At 43.9% G+C, this 17269-nt stretch overlaps 1 protein-coding gene across 2 annotated transcripts in view; it reads left to right on the top strand.

The window, feature by feature from the left end:
- The window catches only part of RPA1 (replication protein A1), a 53348-nt gene extending 36905 nt beyond the window's left edge, over positions 1-16443 (top strand). For both annotated transcript variants that reach the window (XM_067714814.1, XM_067714813.1), the window contains 11 exons: positions 588-720; positions 1896-1998; positions 3839-3907; positions 4054-4246; positions 4405-4544; positions 4947-5095; positions 8359-8491; positions 10449-10625; positions 11157-11264; positions 13723-13809; positions 15441-16443. In XM_067714814.1, the coding sequence (XP_067570915.1) occupies positions 588-720; positions 1896-1998; positions 3839-3907; positions 4054-4246; positions 4405-4544; positions 4947-5095; positions 8359-8491; positions 10449-10625; positions 11157-11264; positions 13723-13809; positions 15441-15548 (1400 nt within the window). In that variant the 3' untranslated portion in view covers positions 15549-16443. The remainder of the gene's footprint in view (positions 1-587; positions 721-1895; positions 1999-3838; positions 3908-4053; positions 4247-4404; positions 4545-4946; positions 5096-8358; positions 8492-10448; positions 10626-11156; positions 11265-13722; positions 13810-15440) is intronic.
- The last annotated feature ends 826 nt before the right edge of the window (positions 16444-17269 follow it).

The following is a 17269-nucleotide window of genomic DNA, read 5'->3' as shown; positions in this document are numbered from 1 at the left end:
TCTTGCCCTTTGCTCCCAACTAAACCCAATCCCGTAAACTTCATTCTAGACTTTCCGTGCCTGTAAGACCAGTGGAGAACTGGGAGTTTTCTGGGGATGTTTTGAGGCGATATATTTATGATAGGTATCCTTCACCTCGAGTGGTTCACCCACTGTGTCCCTTAATTCCTAGCATTTCCTTTTGCTTTTTCTCTTATGCAACTAGTGACTTGTCATCAGTTTTACTAGTCAAGAAGGTTGATTTTCTTTCTCTGACCCATTATCCTGCCTGTTGATAACACGGGAAAAGTTTAAGAGGGTTGACCTCCGAAATAGCAGTGTCTGGATTCATTACCATTATTATCTCGACCTCAGGGTGTAAGTCAGCAGATACAGTCGTGAACATCTGTGTGCCCAGCCTTCTTCCTAGATCTGCCTCTAGCCTCCTGTTTCAGTCTCTGTTTGATGTCCAAATCTCTTGATTATTTAAAAGGAAAAACTTTGTCTCTCATCTTGTGTGATGTCATTAGTAATTGAGAGTTCTTGCAAAACTTACTATAAAATTTAAATAAAATAATGATTGTCCTTCTTTGTGTTTGTTTTGAAAGGTTCTACTGTATCTAAGACTTTTGGTGCCTCAAAGACATTTGCAAAACCTGGAGGTACCAGCCTAGGGAACAGCTCCGGGGCAACACAGGCCAAAGTGGTACCCATTGCCAGCCTCACCCCTTACCAGTCCAAGTGAGTTATTTCATGGAATAAGTTTAGAAGGGACTTAGAAAAGAATATAAGAGGTTATTATGGGCTCTTGAGTTACTTATATGTGAACTTCAGGATTACCACACATAAAATAGGTTTCCTCCTTTTTTTTTTCTCTAGAGGGGGAGGAGATAACAAATTGTGGCAACCTTTAACTCTCAATAAAAGAATGGCAAAAAGAGCAATCATTCATAGCCTATGGAATTTCATTCGTTTTAAAAGAATTTGAAATTTAAAAGATTTAATGTTTCAAGAATCAGTTGGTAGTCCTATGAGTAAGAATAAATTTTCTAATTCAGAAGGTATTTCATCTTATCATATAAATAGGTGACTTTTAGTCTAAAAATTATTACTCTGATTTAGTTGGCTAAAAGAATCTGTGCTGTTTGTATTAACCATAGTAATATAGCCTGAACAGATATTTCTTTTATATGACTTCTTTCCATTCAAAATTAATTTTAGCTGTGGAAAATTAGTGAGTACTCGTTTCAGAATTCTTTCAGCTATGTTTTTGTTTGTTCTTCAGTTCTTTGCAATATAGGGCAGATCTGTTCCCCTGTGAAATTATGAGTAAGGTAGCTAATGTGCCAGCACCTCCGCTCAGGATGGGCCCTAGGACTGGGTGTCAGACCTCGTATCTCCTTTCTTAGTGGCCTCTGTCTGAGGTCATAGTGCTTGAGAGTGTTTTCTTTTGGTGCCTGAACCAACACCGCGTTCCATACCCCTGTATTTGTATTCAGTGTGTCTTGGAAACGAGACAGAAGTTTGACGTCAGTTATATCAGTTCCCATGATTGAAAATAGCGGCAAAATATAATTGCTGGTATTACTGCATTTTCTAGCTGAGAACCTTTCATTAAGGGGATAGTGTTGCCTTGGTGATGCTTTTTGGAGAAGGGAGAGCGTTCATAAATTTACTTATTTGACAGGAGAATGAGTCAGTGTTAAATCACCTTGTGTGTTTTACTATTTGCTTATTCTACAAACTGTCAAACCTGGATGTCATCGTGGGGTTTTAATTAGCTGGATTAAAATACAGCTTACACTGAAAAATGGAATATGCATAAGATAAGAAAGGCTATAAGAAGATGATAGGGAACCTTTCAGATCTTTCCCAGGTAAGACTCCAAACACTAATATAATCTATTTGGTTTTTAGGTGGACTATTTGTGCTCGTGTTACCAACAAAAGTCAGATCCGTACCTGGAGCAATTCCCGAGGGGAAGGGAAGCTCTTCTCTATAGAACTAGTTGATGAGAGTGTGAGTATTTGTCAAGTGGGGAAAGAGGAGTCTTCGACTCTGAGAAACAGGGCTCATCTCTGTGCAGGACTGTGAGGTGAAAAACAATAGTAAGCCAAGAAGAAACACGATTCTTCTTGTTTTTCTTCTATTGTAGTCTTCTGATGCTGTCTGGGGGCAAAGGGTTAAAATCATAAATAAAATCCTTGATCTCAAACAAACGCATTTGTAGCAGTAGAAATTAGTTTTCTAAAGGTAAGTAGCCTCACGGGCAGGAGAAACCAGAGACACTGTCTGACTTGCTGGCAGCCTTAGTCGAAGCCCTGGGGGTTATGTCTGCTTAGGAGCCAAGTGGAGCTTTGGGCCACAGCAGAAGGCATGAAGCAGCCTTGATATGTGATAAGTGATCGGTTCTGTGGGAGATGGATTCTGGCTGTGCAGACAGTATATGCTTTTCTTTTCTTCCTTTTTTTTTTTTTTTTTTAAATAAATTTATTTATTTATTTTTGGCTGTGTTGGGTCTTCACTGCTGCACACAGGCTTTCTCTAATTGTGACAAGCGGGGGCTACTCTTCGTTGCGGTGCACAGGCTTCTCATCGTGGTTGCTTCTCTTGTTGCAGAGCACGGGCTCTAGGCGCGTGGGCTTCAGTAGTTGTAGCTCGTGGGCTCTAGAGTGCAGGCTCAGTAGTTGTGGCACACGGGCTTAGTTGCTCCGTGGCATGTGGGATCTTTCCAGACCAGGGATCAAACCCTTGTCCCCTGCATTGGCAGGCGGATTCTTAACCACTGCACCACCAGGGAAGTCCCTCTATATGCTTTTCTTAAACAAGACCAAACCATGATGAAGAGACGAAAAAGCCATGTTGTGGAGTCTCCACAAAGTCTTGTCATGCTATTTCTCTGTCCATTAGGGTTTTTTTTTTGTTTTTTGTTTTTTGTTTTGCGGTACGCAGACCTCTCACTGTTGTGGCCTCTCCCATTGTGGAGCACAGGCTCCGGACGCGCAGGCTCAGCGGCCATGGCTCACGGGCCCAGCCGCTCCGCGGCATGTGGGATCCTCCCGGACTGGGGCACAAACCCGTGTCCCCTGCATCGGCAGGCGTACTCTCAACCACTGCGCCACCAGGGAAGCCCCATTAGTTTTGTTTATAACTCCTAATGTATACTTCAAGCATTCTTTTCAAACTGCTGCATATTTCCTATTTGTTGAAACCTCTAACAGGGCCGAAAATAACAGTTGGTTTGTTTTTATTTTATTTTATTTTTTTTCAAAGATGGGATAATACCCTAAAATGTATTGACTGTGAGGGCAGAATCGGTGTCAGAACCTAATTTTTTTTTTAACCAAATTATTGGTATCATCTGTCATTTGGCTAAAAATTCAGCTGTTAATTTAAGTTTCTTCTCCATCTGTAGCATTTTGACTGATGGAAAAGTAAAAGTGAAAATCCAATCACAAGCAACTTGAAAGTATGACTTGTTTTTAACATTTTTGGCAGTGACTCCTGAGTATGAAGCAATTCCTCGCTGGGTGCAAACATGAGGGAAACTGGTGAATCACAGTGGCTCAGCACACTTCCCTGGGGGCTTCGGTCGTGTCACTCAGTGTTCGAAAATTTTTATTTATTTATTTTTTTAGGTTTCTAACTTGAGGTTAACGAAGCACAGTAACGGGATCAACCAGTTAAACTTGGGTTGTTTCATCAGGGTTACTAACTTGAATATGTGACTGTGAACTGTGTGTTTCTGGGGTGACTGTGCTACTGCTTTAAAGATGTCATTTTGACACTAAGATGTCCTGTTTTTCACTGGTAAAACTTGAACTCCCCAATTCTAACCTGTTCTCGCATGCTTCTGCAGGGCGAAATCAGAGCGACTGCTTTCAACGAGCAAGCGGACAAGTTCTTTCCTCTTATTGATGTGAACAAGGTACAGTAGCATGGAGTCTAGAACGGGAACAGCCGAGCGATGGGGTGAAGGGATGCTGTCTGTTGGAGAGCTATGTGATCTGTAAAGGGTTTTTATATCCAATTTGATGGCCTATCGCACGTTCCATAGCTTGGCCTCTTTTACAGGTCTATTACTTCTCTAAAGGCACCCTGAAGATTGCCAACAAACAGTTCACAGCCGTCAAAAACGACTATGAGATGACCTTCAATAATGAGACTTCTGTCATGCCCTGTGAAGATGGTCATCATTTACCCACAGTCCAGTTTGATTTCACAGGGGTTGGTGACCTAGAGAACAAGCCTAAAGACTCACTTGTAGGTAAGTATGTGTGCGAGAATGAAGAGAGTGGTGATTATTAGTTCTGTTTGCAACACATAGGGGAGGCATGAGACTCCCGTGCTTGCTGTCCAACCTCTGGTCATGCTGTAATGGGAGCCTTGACCATCTCTTGCTAAAATGTTGTGCCTGTGTTTTAGACATAATCGGAATCTGCAAGAGCTATGAAGATGTCACTAAAATCACAGTGAAGTCTAACAACAGAGAAGTCTCTAAGAGGAATATCTATTTGATGGACATGTCAGGGAAAGTGGTGAATGCTACTCTGTGGGGAGAAGATGTGAGTACCCGCGTTGAGTGGTCAGAGCACGTGCGGAGAGGCAAAGACGTAAAGAGCTTCCAGGGTGGTGGTCTTGCCCTGGAAGCGGTGGGGCTTTGGCCATGTCGGCTGTGTAGACCCTTCCTAATGAAGGGTTGGACTATCTGGGGAGTATTTGAAAACCTTTATTTGATTTACTTCTGTGAGATTTGCTGATTTAGATTTCACATAGTGAAACGCTCTTTCCTCTAATTCTCGATTAGTTTTGATGTGTGTGAGTTTCTCTTGTATAGATTCCATGTGCCATTTATTGCATTCACTCTACTGTTGGCTGTTTCCCTTGTTTTCTGTAAAAATGTTTTGTGCATTCTTCCCGCTAGTGACAATTGTTTGTATTTGTTTGGTGTCTTTGTCGTTATGCAGGCTGATAGATTTGATGGTTCTAGACAACCCGTGATGGCGATCAAAGGAGCCAGAGTTTCTGATTTTGGTGGACGGAGCCTCTCTGTACTGTCTTCGAGTACCGTCATTGTGAACCCTGACATCCCAGAGGCCTACAAGCTTCGTGGATGGTAGGTTTTATGGGGCTAAACACAAGGGTTATTTGAGCCTTAGTTTGGAGAAGAGCTGGTTCTTTTGGTTCCCACGATCGGTATATGAGCTGTCTGCCAAGCAGAGAGCTTCGTTTCTGGGTGGAGCAGTGCCTGTATTTCTTGGAGACATTGTGCCTTCTGAAAGGATGGCTCTAAAGCCCTTCAGCTGACAGACCTGTAATCCCATGACAAACCTGGAGAGTCGCAGGGAGCAATTAGGACGGGAATGCTGCCTGCTGACCTGGATCCTGCGAAGCAGGTTAGGCCGGTGGTGGCAGCTGTACGGTGAAGCTCTGTGAGCGGAGGCATCTTTCTTTTCATGACTCAAAGCTGTGGGCTTCTTCAGCGTCGGGGGAGAGAGTGCTTCTTTTTCCGTCCAGTCTCTGGTGCCGATTGCATCTTCTAGTATGTATTCACTGGACTCTGCTCAAGTGCGGTGGGCACAGTGGGCCTTTGTGGGCATGTGTTGTTATTCGTGAAGCGCTCGGGGGATGAGGAGAGCCTACTAAAATCTCCTCACTATGTCTAGCTGTTCAGGGTGTTAAAACGATGCTTTAAAAGAGCACTTCAAGCTGAAGCATGGTGTGCAAGCATTGATGTGGTCAGGGAAAGCCCTGGAACTAGCTTGAGCTTAAATAATTTGTGTAGCTGTGGTCACAGGGGGGAGTGTGTTGGTTTCCAACCATGTCTTAGGGTTTGAGTGACTAAGGAATTAGCTCATATTACATACTCCCCACTTTAGTTTGAGCCTAATGTGAACCAGTTGCACTAGTATTTGAATAGTTTCATGAAATGTCTACTGGCATGATGATGTCACTTAAGCCAGCCTTGTGCATGTGGTCCCTGTGGATCTGTATTTAACTCTTCTGGTAGCTGGCATCGCATTATAAGGGAAGGCCCATTCGTTAATAACCTGACCAGATGTAATCACAGCTTTGGTTTGTTCTTATTGCTTGATTTCCTTTCAGGCTCTGGAGCTCGACCCCAGTTCAATTGCGTGCCCACATTAAGGTCTTCGTATTTTTCTTGTCGATAATTGTGATCCCAGTCAACATAAAAAGACATGGCTGCCTCTAGAATAAAAGAACTTGGCATTGATCAAAGAGAAGCTCAGTGTCCACGTCCCACTAGGCAAGGACTGGAGATGTTTAGATCTTGGTTGCAACGATGTGGCGTTTTTACTGTAAGAAGGGCTGCCTCTCTCCTTGCTCTGTTGACTCCGGTTAGCTGTCTTCGCTGGCAAATGTCTCCTTGGAGTTTTTGAAACCGTAAACTCATGTAGCTAGTTGTGGTGAAACAGATTTATGGCGCTTGCTGTGCCTCTGTGACAGATTTAGCCGCTGATCTGACAGAACAACAAGGCAGTTGTCTGCAGCTTAGGGTGGCATCCATTCTGTTCCATGCTCTCTTTGTAAGGAGCCTGTTCTGTATGTGGTTACTTCTAGTTATCCTCCTTTTGGGTAACATCGGCATGTTTTTAATCTCAGACTCTTCCCTGCCACAAGTATGTTTCTGAGACACTTCCTCTCGGGCCCCCTTTCCTTCATATTAGCTGATATGTGATCAAGAAATGTAATCAATTTTATAATAATTTAACATAAATTAATTTCAACTTTAATAACAGCATAAATGTGACTTACCTGGTGGCGCGCTCAGTGGTTAAGAATCCACCTTCCGGGCTTCCCTGGTGGCGCAGTGGTTGAGAGTCTGCCTGCCGATGCAGGGGACACGGGTTCGTGCCTGGTCCGGGAAGATCCCACATGCCACAGAGCGGCTGGGCCTGTGAGCCATGGCTGCTGAGCCTGCGCGTCCAGAGCCTGTGTTCCGCAACGGGAGAGGCCACAACAGTGAGAGGCCCGCATACCGAAAAAAAAAAAAGAATCCGCCTTCCAATGCAGGGGATGTGGGTTCAATCCCTGGTCCAGGAAGATCCCACCTGCCGCAGAGCAACTAAGCCCGTGCGCCACAACTACTGAGCCTGCACTCTAGAGCCCGCGAGCCACAACTACTGAGCCCGCATGCCACAACTACTGAAGCCCACGTGCCTAAAGCCTGTGCTCCGCAAAAAGAGAAGCCACAGCAATGAGAAGCCCGCGCACCACAACAAAGAGTAGCCCCTGCTCACCGCAACTAGAGAAAGCCCCCATGCAGCAACAAAGACCCAACACAGCCAAAAATAAAATTAAAAAAAGAAAATAACTTAAAAAATATATATATATATATTGGCATGAGTCAAATCTCGCTAAGAAGGTAAATCTACAAGGAAACAGAAAAATACCTTCTAATAAATTACTTTGAATCTTATAATCTTTTGAAATTATACCAGGCTTAAAAGATCTTTCACCGTGGGAACACTTTTTGCTACCCTGTTAAAATATGTCAACTGTCCCTTTCTATCCTGATACATTTCAGTGATGATAAAAATGCAGCTGCTGAGCAAAAGTGAGCATCAGTAGCCCAAAGAACTATACTACAGCTCTCCATTGTGGCTTTTTTTGTTGTTGACTTTCCAGGTTACTGTTTTTAGGCCTTGGGCCCCCCGGCCAGTGTTGATATGCAAAGCTAATTCAATAAAAGTTTCTGTGGTCGTTGGGCACTGTCTTTCTTGACCACTGGGGGGCATCAAAGCAATTGAGATAAAAAAGAGGTCATTCCATTTCTTCAATAGACTTAAGATACAATGAGGAAGATACTACCATCAGCTCACTTGGCCATGACCTATGAAAGTTGGGTGAGGGGTGGGGGGTGGGGGCGGGGCTTCCCTGGTGGCGCAGTGGTTAAGAATCCGCCTGCCAATGCAGGGGACGTGGGTTCGAGCCCTGGTCCGGGAAGATCCCACATGCTGCAGAGCAACTAAGCCTGTGCACCACAACTACTGAGGCCGCTCTAGAGACCATGAGCCACAACTACTGAGCCTGCATGCCACAACTGCTGAGCCCACGTGCCACAACTACTGAAGCCCGTGTGCCGCAACTACTGAAGCCCGCACACCTAGAATCCGTGCTCCACAACAAGAGAAGCCACCACAATAAGAAGCCCACGTACTGCAACGAAGAGTAGCCTGCGCTCGCCACAGGTAGAGAAAGCCCGCGCAACGAAGACCCAACACAGCCAAAAAAAGAAAAAAAGAAAGAAAGAAAAAGAAGAAGTTGGGTGGGGAGTGGATAGCCCGTATATAGCATGTAGGAACAAGTATCATATTCAATAAGCATATATAGTGCCTGTTATTCTTTGTTTTTCAGGTTTGACTCGGAAGGACAAGCCTTAGCTGGCGTTTCCATCTCTGATCTAAAGGGTGGAGGAATAGGAGGGAGCAACACCAACTGGAAAACTTTATATGAGGTTAAATCAGAGAACTTGGGCCAAGGTGACAAGGTATCTGCATTCCTAGCTTTCTTCACAAAAGCATGTAAAATATGCGAGACAATAGTTTTCAGATTCCATTTGTGGTACCAGCTGTTAGACCTTAATTCAGAGCTATGAGTCTCGCCTGGGGCTCTGCCCAGAGCATGGCGTGATGGCTGAGGATCCCGGCCAGAATGAAGGAGCTGTGCTTTCGAATAGGAGTATGTTACATCCCTCAGGTAGGTTGAGGCAGAAAGATGTTCAGGCTTTGACTTAGAGAGTTGTGTAGTTCTCAGAGGGATCTTAGCAAAGTGGTAGTAATCAGGTTGTGTATTTTATGAGCTGCCTTGAGGTCCATATGTCTTTTCTCTGATTGTTCCTGCAAACTGAAATGCCCGTATACCAAGAAGGTGGCTTTTGAGATTATAGCTCACGCTGAGCATTAGTCAGTCTCAGCGTCAGACATCGGGCGGCTCACATGTGCCCTCACTGGCTGTAAAATATTAACGTCTCGTGGGCTGAGCGCTGCTGATATTCTCTGACAAGAATGGCTCTGGTATTTGACTTGTTAATGTTTGTATCTAATGACCCTCCTCCCATCTTAATCTAAACCTGTATTCTGTCAGCAATTCAATATTTAAATCATTTATTTCTCCTTTATGCTCCCCAAACCAGTAATTCCTGCTATATTATTTTCATATTATACAATGTAGTTTTTATTCCTTACTGTCCCACTCTCTTATTCGTCATTGTCAGTGACTGCAATTCATAATGCTGTTATACAGCGTCCTGAGAATGGAACACTGGACAGGTCTGTGTCTCTTGTCAACCAGTCTCTTTCTTAGATCTAGGGGTAGACAGTATGTAACAAGAAATCAGGCCTAGAGAGTACCTGTTCGCACCCACACTTTCAAGTCACACTTTGAATCTGGACCTTACCTGGAAATACAAACATCCTTCAGGCATTCTCCTCAGAGACTCCCCTTCTCTAGGGCCTTTTAGAGTGAGGGTTTGCCCAAGCTCTTTAAACATCCACCGTATTGTTTCGCCTCTTCTGTTCTGAAACATCAGGAAGCCCCAGAGGCTGCTGACCTGGCCCTGAATTGAGTACACCCAGAGGGAACTGCTTGCCCCCCAAAATTATCCATCCCGTATCCTTTCCGTGAGAGTTAAAAGGCAAAGCAAATAGCAACATAAAGCCCATGCACATGGCTTGGCCCTTGCTACACCTACTTATCAGTGACGTCTCCACTTTGAAGACACTTGTTCAGTCTTTTTGCATTCTGAATTTGATGACTTAGACCAGGGATTCACGAACAGGCCCACGGGCCATATCCAGCCTGCTGCCTGTTGTAAATACAAGCGCATTGAAACCAGCCACCTGCTCTCATCTCCATACTGTCTGTGAACGATCTTGCACCACAGCAGCAGGGTGAGTGGCTGCAGCGAAGACTGTGACCCGATGGCTTGTAAAGCCTGAGTTAGTTACTGTCTAGCTTTGTACAGAAAAAGCTTGCTGACACCTGGCCAAATAGAGATAAAGTTGAATCGAGACGCTAGAAATCATTGCTGTTGTTTTTAATGTGGGAGGAATGGTTGAACATAACTGCTAGATTTTACTGCATTCCTCTGTATTTCCTGGTTCTGTTACCTTTGGAGGGGCAGAGGAACAGGAGGAACACGTCTTTGTCTCTTGAAGTCTTTGTCTTTCATATAATCTGTTTCAGTTTTAATTAATTTAGTCTAATTTAGAATTAATTCTTTTCTTATTAAGGAATAATATGCTTTATAACTTGGCTTATTACCTTCATGGGTTTTATAATCAGCACAAGTGACTTCTAAAACTGTAGAATGAATTATTCCCAGTAATCACATTGTGATCATGAGAATTAGAATATGTAAACACTTACCCCTCATGTGTAAGGGCAAGTCCAGTCCTGAACATAGGCCTGTGCTCTGTGTCTCATGTCACTCTTTTCTGCTGAAGCCCGACTATTTTAGCTCTGTGGCAACAGTGGTGTATCTTCGCAAAGAGAACTGTATGTACCAGGCCTGCCCAACTCAGGACTGCAATAAGAAAGTGATTGATCAACAGAATGGATTGTACCGCTGCGAGAAGTGTGACAGTGAATTTCCCAATTTCAAGTACCGCATGATCCTGTCAGTAAGTAGAATGGGTGGATGAGGACCACTGTGGTGTTTCTTGAGTGCCTACCAAGTGCCTGGCACTGTCTTTAGTTCAGGCTTTCCAGTTGTCTGGGATGCCAGCAGTGACTGAGAGCTGTCTTATGGAGTGCCTCCTGGTGACTGAAGGATGTACAATTTAAAATGCAGAGGACTTTGGTGGCTTGTTCAAAACCTTTACTCCAAAGGCCATTGTGGCTGGACGGCCACTGAGTCCCTTGTGTCCAGATTCTGTGTCTGAAGGAGAGTTTAGTTGGGCTGTATCTCCACTGAGATCTGAAATCACACATACACACCACATCGTGTTCCTGCTGTGATCCAGACTTACATGCTGAGCTTCTTTCTTGGATACTTTTTACGTTCTTTGGAAAGAATATGGCATATATAGTGGAAATGGGTTTTTTCCCTGGAAATTATTTTAATGAGTAGAAAAAGTTAATCTCCCTGTCTCCTTAGTGTGTCTTCCTTTCATTATTTCTTTGCTGAAATAACGTAAAGTTGTGTTTTTTAGGTAAATATTGCTGACTTTCAAGAGAATCAGTGGGTCACATGTTTCCAGGAGTCTGCAGAGGCCATCCTTGGACAAAGCGCTGCTTATCTTGGGGAGTTAAAAGAGAAGGTCAGCCGCGTCTTGTCTTATTACTGTAATAGTTCCCATGCTATAACACTTACCCATTTTGTGCTCTTTCATATTTTTCGGTTTGCTGCTTTTGGGTGTTGTATAGTTTCTCACTGATGATTATTTGAGAGCTCATCCGATTCTGTCTAATTGTGTCCACCTTGGATGTGCTAACAATGAGGCATGAAGTAATGTATAGAAAATGCTTTAAAAACAGCACTTTCCAGCATTTTTTCTCCCGTTACTGTTAGCACACCAAGAGTTGGTGTGCCTGCAATCACTTGAGATCTGGAAGGTGTCTTCTGAAATAAGCTGAAGTACAGATGTGCCTTTGTTTTTGTTTTTGTTTTTTTGAGTCTGTGTCGGACTTTAAGTTCATTATGGTTTATCCCGGGACATTGAATAGTTCCCTGTGCTACAGTAAGACCTTCTTATCCATTCTAAATGTAATAGTTTACATCTACTAACCCCAAACTCCCAGTCCATCCCTCTCTCCCCACCTTGGTAACCACAATTCTGTTCTCTATGTCTGTGAGTCTGTTTCTGCTTTGTAGATAGGTTCATTTGTGTGATATTTTAGATTCCACATGTATGGTATTTGTCTTTCTTTTTCTGACTTATTTAGTATGATAATCTCTAGTTGCATCCATGTTGCTGCAAACGACATTATTTCATTCTTTTTTATGGATGAGTAGTATTCCATTGTGTATATGTACCACATCTTTATCCATTCCAGATGTGCCTTTTTAATGTAATAAACAGTCTTCTGAAAAGTTGAATCAAATCCTGGTTTAAATTCACGTATAAGATACTTGCTTATTTCATGTTGTCAGGTGGAATTCTTATGAAATAACTTTCTTTCATAAGATAACTTTCTCCATTTCATGTTTATAAATTAGTATTTTCACATATTAGTTTTATTTAATTCAGGGGATAGATTACTAATTATCCTAAACTTAAGAAAGGTACTTGCTCAGATAAAACATGTAAAGACCAATAAAAGCTATATTTTCTGGGCCACACAAATTAGCATCTATCTGTAGATTTTTTTCCCCTGTTTTCCTCCAAATCAGTTAGGATACTTATAAAAGCCACTAACAAAAAAAGGGTTTGTCATTTGTTTTGGTGTGTGTGTGTTTTTCTTTTCTGTCTTCTATTCTGTCCGTTTAGCTCTGCCCCTGTGTCTCTTTGAAATTGTCCATGAGCTCTCTAAAAATAATCCCAACAAGCCCTTTTACAGAAATAACTGGAATTGACTTTAAAGTATGATGGTATCTTTTATCTGTTTTGCCTGGTCCTCTATTTTCATATCAGATTTTAAGGCTCGAGGCAGCCTTTCAGGATTTTTTATGAGCTTATTACATTTGGCTGGTTTCACTGCCAGTGAATGAGGACATATAGAAACTCTTCCCTCAGGAACTATGATATTCTTAGAGTATGCGCTGCATGCTTTCACTGGTCTTGAAAGAATGATGGCAGCTGGTATGATTTTCTGAAGGTTTAACCCATTGTTTTACTTACATACCCGAAAGCCTGAGGACTTTGTGTGTGTGTGGAGTAACCTTTACACAGAACAGTTCTATATATAATAAAGCTATTTGCATGTTTCAGGTGGCTTGCAAAGATAATACTTGACTGATATGAACTGTTTTTTAAAAAGTTCTTGTACATTTATTTTATGCATATTTATATAAAATGCTTTCTCTGATCCCTGTTTACCAGACTTTTTTTTTTTTAGTTCAGCAGCTTAATCAAATAGTATTTGAGGGGCCAGAGAAAGAGGGAGAGAGGAGTATCGTTTTTAAACTTTTTCCCTAACCTTTGCCTACTTTTCCTGTCTTCCTCACTTCCTCACCGAATCCATCGCTGTAAATCCAGAGGCTGAAATAATGCATATGACAACTTGAACTTTTGTCTGAGTGTGTCCTCCCATTCTCAATTTGTGACGAAGATGCTGAGCCTCAGATCTATTCCCTCACAGATTTTTAAAGTTTAGAAATGTGTTTCCGAAGAGTGTTTCAGTTTCTTTTTTATTGTGGTAAAATATACATAAAACTTACCATTTTAACCATTTTTAAGTGTAAGTTCAGTGGCATTAAATACGTTCACATTGTTGCACAACCATCACTGTCATCAAGCTCGAGAACTTTTTCATCCTCCTAAGCCGAAACTCTGGACCCATTAAACACTAACTGTCCACTGCCCCTGGCAGCCATCGTTCCACTTTCCGTCCCTGTGAATTTGACTACTCTAGGTAGAGTATCTTAATTTTTAATAAAATTCTACCTAAACAGTTTTATGTGATGAAATGTCACCTTAGTCATTCCTAAGAAATTTTAAACCACTGGGGGTGATCATTTTCTCAAGGATTTTCCTCAAAGTCTTTTCAGATATCTTATGGACATTTTCGGATGGTCCGGTAGTTTCCATGCCTACCGTTTGACGTTTGTTTTTGCAGAACGAGCAAGCGTTTGAGGAAGTTTTCCAGAATGCCAACTTCAGATCTTTTACGTTCAGGATCAGGGTCAAGTTGGAGACCTACAATGTAAGTAACATCACCCAAGGTGCAGGAGGGTTAGCCGTGGGGAACTGCTGTTTGTCACCCCCAGCAGCACTATAGTGTTAACTGTCAGCTCCTTGCTTACTGTGTTCCAGACCCAACGCTAAGCACCCTGCATTTATTACTCATTGAATCTTCCCAGCACTGGGGTACCAAGCATCATCGTGTTTTCAGATGAGGAAACAGCCTTAAAGAGAGGTTAAGGGTCTCGTCCAGTGTCAACAGCCAGAGAAAAAATGCTATGTGGCCTTTTTTTTTTTTTTTTGGCTGTGCCTTGCGGCAAGCCAGATCTTAGTTTCCCCAGGGATCAAACCTGTGCCCCCTGCATTGGGAGTGCGGAGTCTTAACCACTGGACCTCCAGGGAAGTCCCGCTCTGTGGCCTTTTCAGTTAAAACCTGGGGGTTCTTGGTTTGTGTCCCGACAAAATGGACTCACATCTTCCACATGGTTTGCGTTTCTAAAGTCAGTATGTGAAACAAAGACCATATGTAGTTAAAATTACCTTGAAAATTCCTTAAATTGCTCATAACATCATACGGTTGTAAAGTCGTGATGAAACAGCCTTTATTGAGTACTTACTATCTGCCAGATACTGTTCCACACCCTTTACATACATTGTCTCGCTGCATCCTGGCAGTAACCCTATGTGTAGAAACTATTGTTAGCCCCGTTTTTACCAGCAAAACAATGTAGGCATACGGAGAATGAGTAACTTGCCTAAACTCACATGCTAGCAAGTGGCAGAGCTAATAATGGCACACAGGCAGTCCAGCCTCAGAGCTTTGCTCTCAACCATGCTTAGAAATACGACTGGGTTTAGTCAGTACAGAGCACACTGTAGCGTGTGAGCCCCTGAGCTGGCCTCACCCTGTTCTGCCTCTGCAGGCAGCGTCCAACCTAGAGAACCTGCGGCGAGGGGAAAGAATTCAGAAAACTCCTCTGCTTGCCTCAGGGTTTACTCGTTCTGTTTTATTGTCAGACCTTAACCCTAATACCTGCTGATAGCTGTGCTTGGTTTTGTGAGCGTTAAATGAGACAGGGACTCCAGACGTCAGTGATAACGATGTCAGGGTGGTGGATGTCAGGGTGGTGTCGGGAGGGAGGGATGGAAGGGTTGCTCGGTCCCTGAGTGGTGTGGACAGGGCAGGTGAAGGGCAGCGAGGTCGCCTCTCTCAGGGCTGAGGTGGGCCCACGGCAGGCCTCCCTCCTCTGCCGTGGGTGCTTCTCCGCTCCCCACGGCCCCTGTTTCAGAGCCCGCTGTGTGGCTTTAGGAAGTCACTGTCTCCTCTGGGCTCCTGTTTCCCGCTCTGTAAAGAGAGTAAATTGAACTTCATGAGTCCTCTGAGGTCCATCGCGCTTGGAGTCTAGGTTCCTGAGCATTTGGGAGCGCGAGAGACAGGTGAGAGGGGTCTGTATCGAAGGGAGGCCTTTGTCCACTCTCCCGGCCCCAGAAACTCTGCCCTGGGCTCTCACCATCATTGTTTCCTTATCGGAATGACAGAACTCTGAACCCAGCGTGTCTTTATGATTTCTCCTGCTGGGATCATTGAAACCATTGCCCCATGGCCACAGGCTTTCTTTCCTTCGTTCACAAATCGCTTTTCTCTTTTCAAAGGATGAGTCTCGAATTAAGGCCACTGTGATGGACGTGAAGCCCGTGGACTACAGAGAATATGGCAGAAGGCTGATCACGAGCATCAGGAGAAACGCTGCGGCGATGTGAGCCGAGCCTGCTAACGGGGCAGGAGCCTGTAGACAGAGGGCTAAAGCGAACTGACCCCCGATCCCGCCCCCTGCCCCGCCCCGCCTGACGACTGCGTTAGCTGCAAGGTGTGGAGTGCCTCTCTGGGGGGGACTAAGCCATTGCCTCTTGTGCGCATCTGGGAACCCACTGGCAGCAAAGGGAAATCTGCTCGGAGGGCTGTGGTGTAAACCGTGTCAGACCTCGGGGTCAGCTGGCGGGGAGCGTAGTACCAGTCACTCCTTCTGTCTTTAGGCTTTTGTCAGTTTTATTAAGATTTCATTATCTTCAACCAGGAATTATGTCACGAGTAATTGACCCTAAATCTGCAGATGGTGAAATAAATTATGTAAGTAGGGTTTCCACTTCTCCAGTGGTGACACCTCCATGGCTCGGGCCCCTTCTCGGGAGGGAGAGCCGAGAAGTGATTGTGCAGAGGAACCTGGGTGTTTTAGTGGGCGTGTCTTCCTAGATCCAAAGGCTCTCTTTCTAGAGGTGCCACGTAGTTGTTAATGCTTGGAGTGGCAATAGGGTAGAATTATTAATCAGTCATATCTTTTCTAACTGAAAATATCCTTCCTTCAGGGTCTGATAGACTGAGTCAGATGGGTCTGATATTAATCAAAATTGTCTCTTCTGAGGAAGGCTGATAAGCATTGACTTGCCGTCCCCTAGGGACACCCAGGCAGCAACAGAGCATTGCTTTAGTTTTCCCTTCAGCTAATGTTGCATTTGGGTTGGTATGCCTTTTCTACCTGTACATATTTCTTGCATTTGTATGTTTCTTTTCTTGATTAAAGCTATGTTAAATAGAAGGGATTTTGAAAGGAGAAGCCCTTTGTTTCCATTGCTTTGTTTAATAAACAGTATAGTCTCAGCTTGTGAATCCTACTTTCTTTGAATGCAAAGGGCTCTTGTAACTGGAAAGCAATTAATTAGCCTTCATAATAAATGTTCACTGGGGGGAGATATGAACTCATTACAAACTCGAAGATTAGTCCAAAGCATGGAGATGATTCTTCCTAATGTTTGCAGCCCTGAAATGCATCTTTAAAAGAATGAAAAGACCCCAAACGAAAAGCCGTTGTGCCCTGGAACGCTGATGATCTGGCACTTTGGGATTTTACTGATGTTTACACAGCAGTCTTAACACCACCAGGCTTTGAAATGTGAACAGACAGTGAGCTGGGAAGAAAACAGTAATTATGCTGCTGGGCTTTTCAGTCGGCAAGAGCATGCTTCCTCTCTGTGTTCCTAATCATATTAATTACCTATCTGGTTGCTGCAGCCCACCGCTTGGCATTTGCTGCGCAGCTCTCTCCAAGCATCTAGGCAGCGTCGCAGTCTTCCTGCAGCACCAGGCCCTGGTTTTTAATCTGGGCAAGTGGGGCACGTGGAGGCCCTTGGTGGAGCTGGGGAGTGATCACGTCCTGTCTGTGTCATCCTTAGCTGTCCTCTTTCGGGAGGAACCAGCCGGCGCTAGGCAGGGTGACTCCCATTTCCCAGAACGTAGAGCGGCCTTTTCTCAGGCCCACTAATTGAGCACGTTCTAGTCTCAGAAGATGGCCACTGGGCTGCACTTGATTCTTTGGCCGAGGCCTCAACGATTTTTATGGAAGCTCCTTTCTGTCTGACCTTGCGTGTAAAGCACTGACTAGAAAGTTATACTCTTCAGCACTCTGGTGGATTGACAAATTGTGGGT

Source organism: Pseudorca crassidens, chromosome 19 (assembly GCF_039906515.1).
Source record: "Pseudorca crassidens isolate mPseCra1 chromosome 19, mPseCra1.hap1, whole genome shotgun sequence".
Lineage (NCBI taxonomy): Eukaryota > Metazoa > Chordata > Mammalia > Artiodactyla > Delphinidae > Pseudorca > Pseudorca crassidens.
Note: the sequence above shows the minus strand (reverse complement) of the source record. Positions and strands in the feature narration are given on the sequence as shown.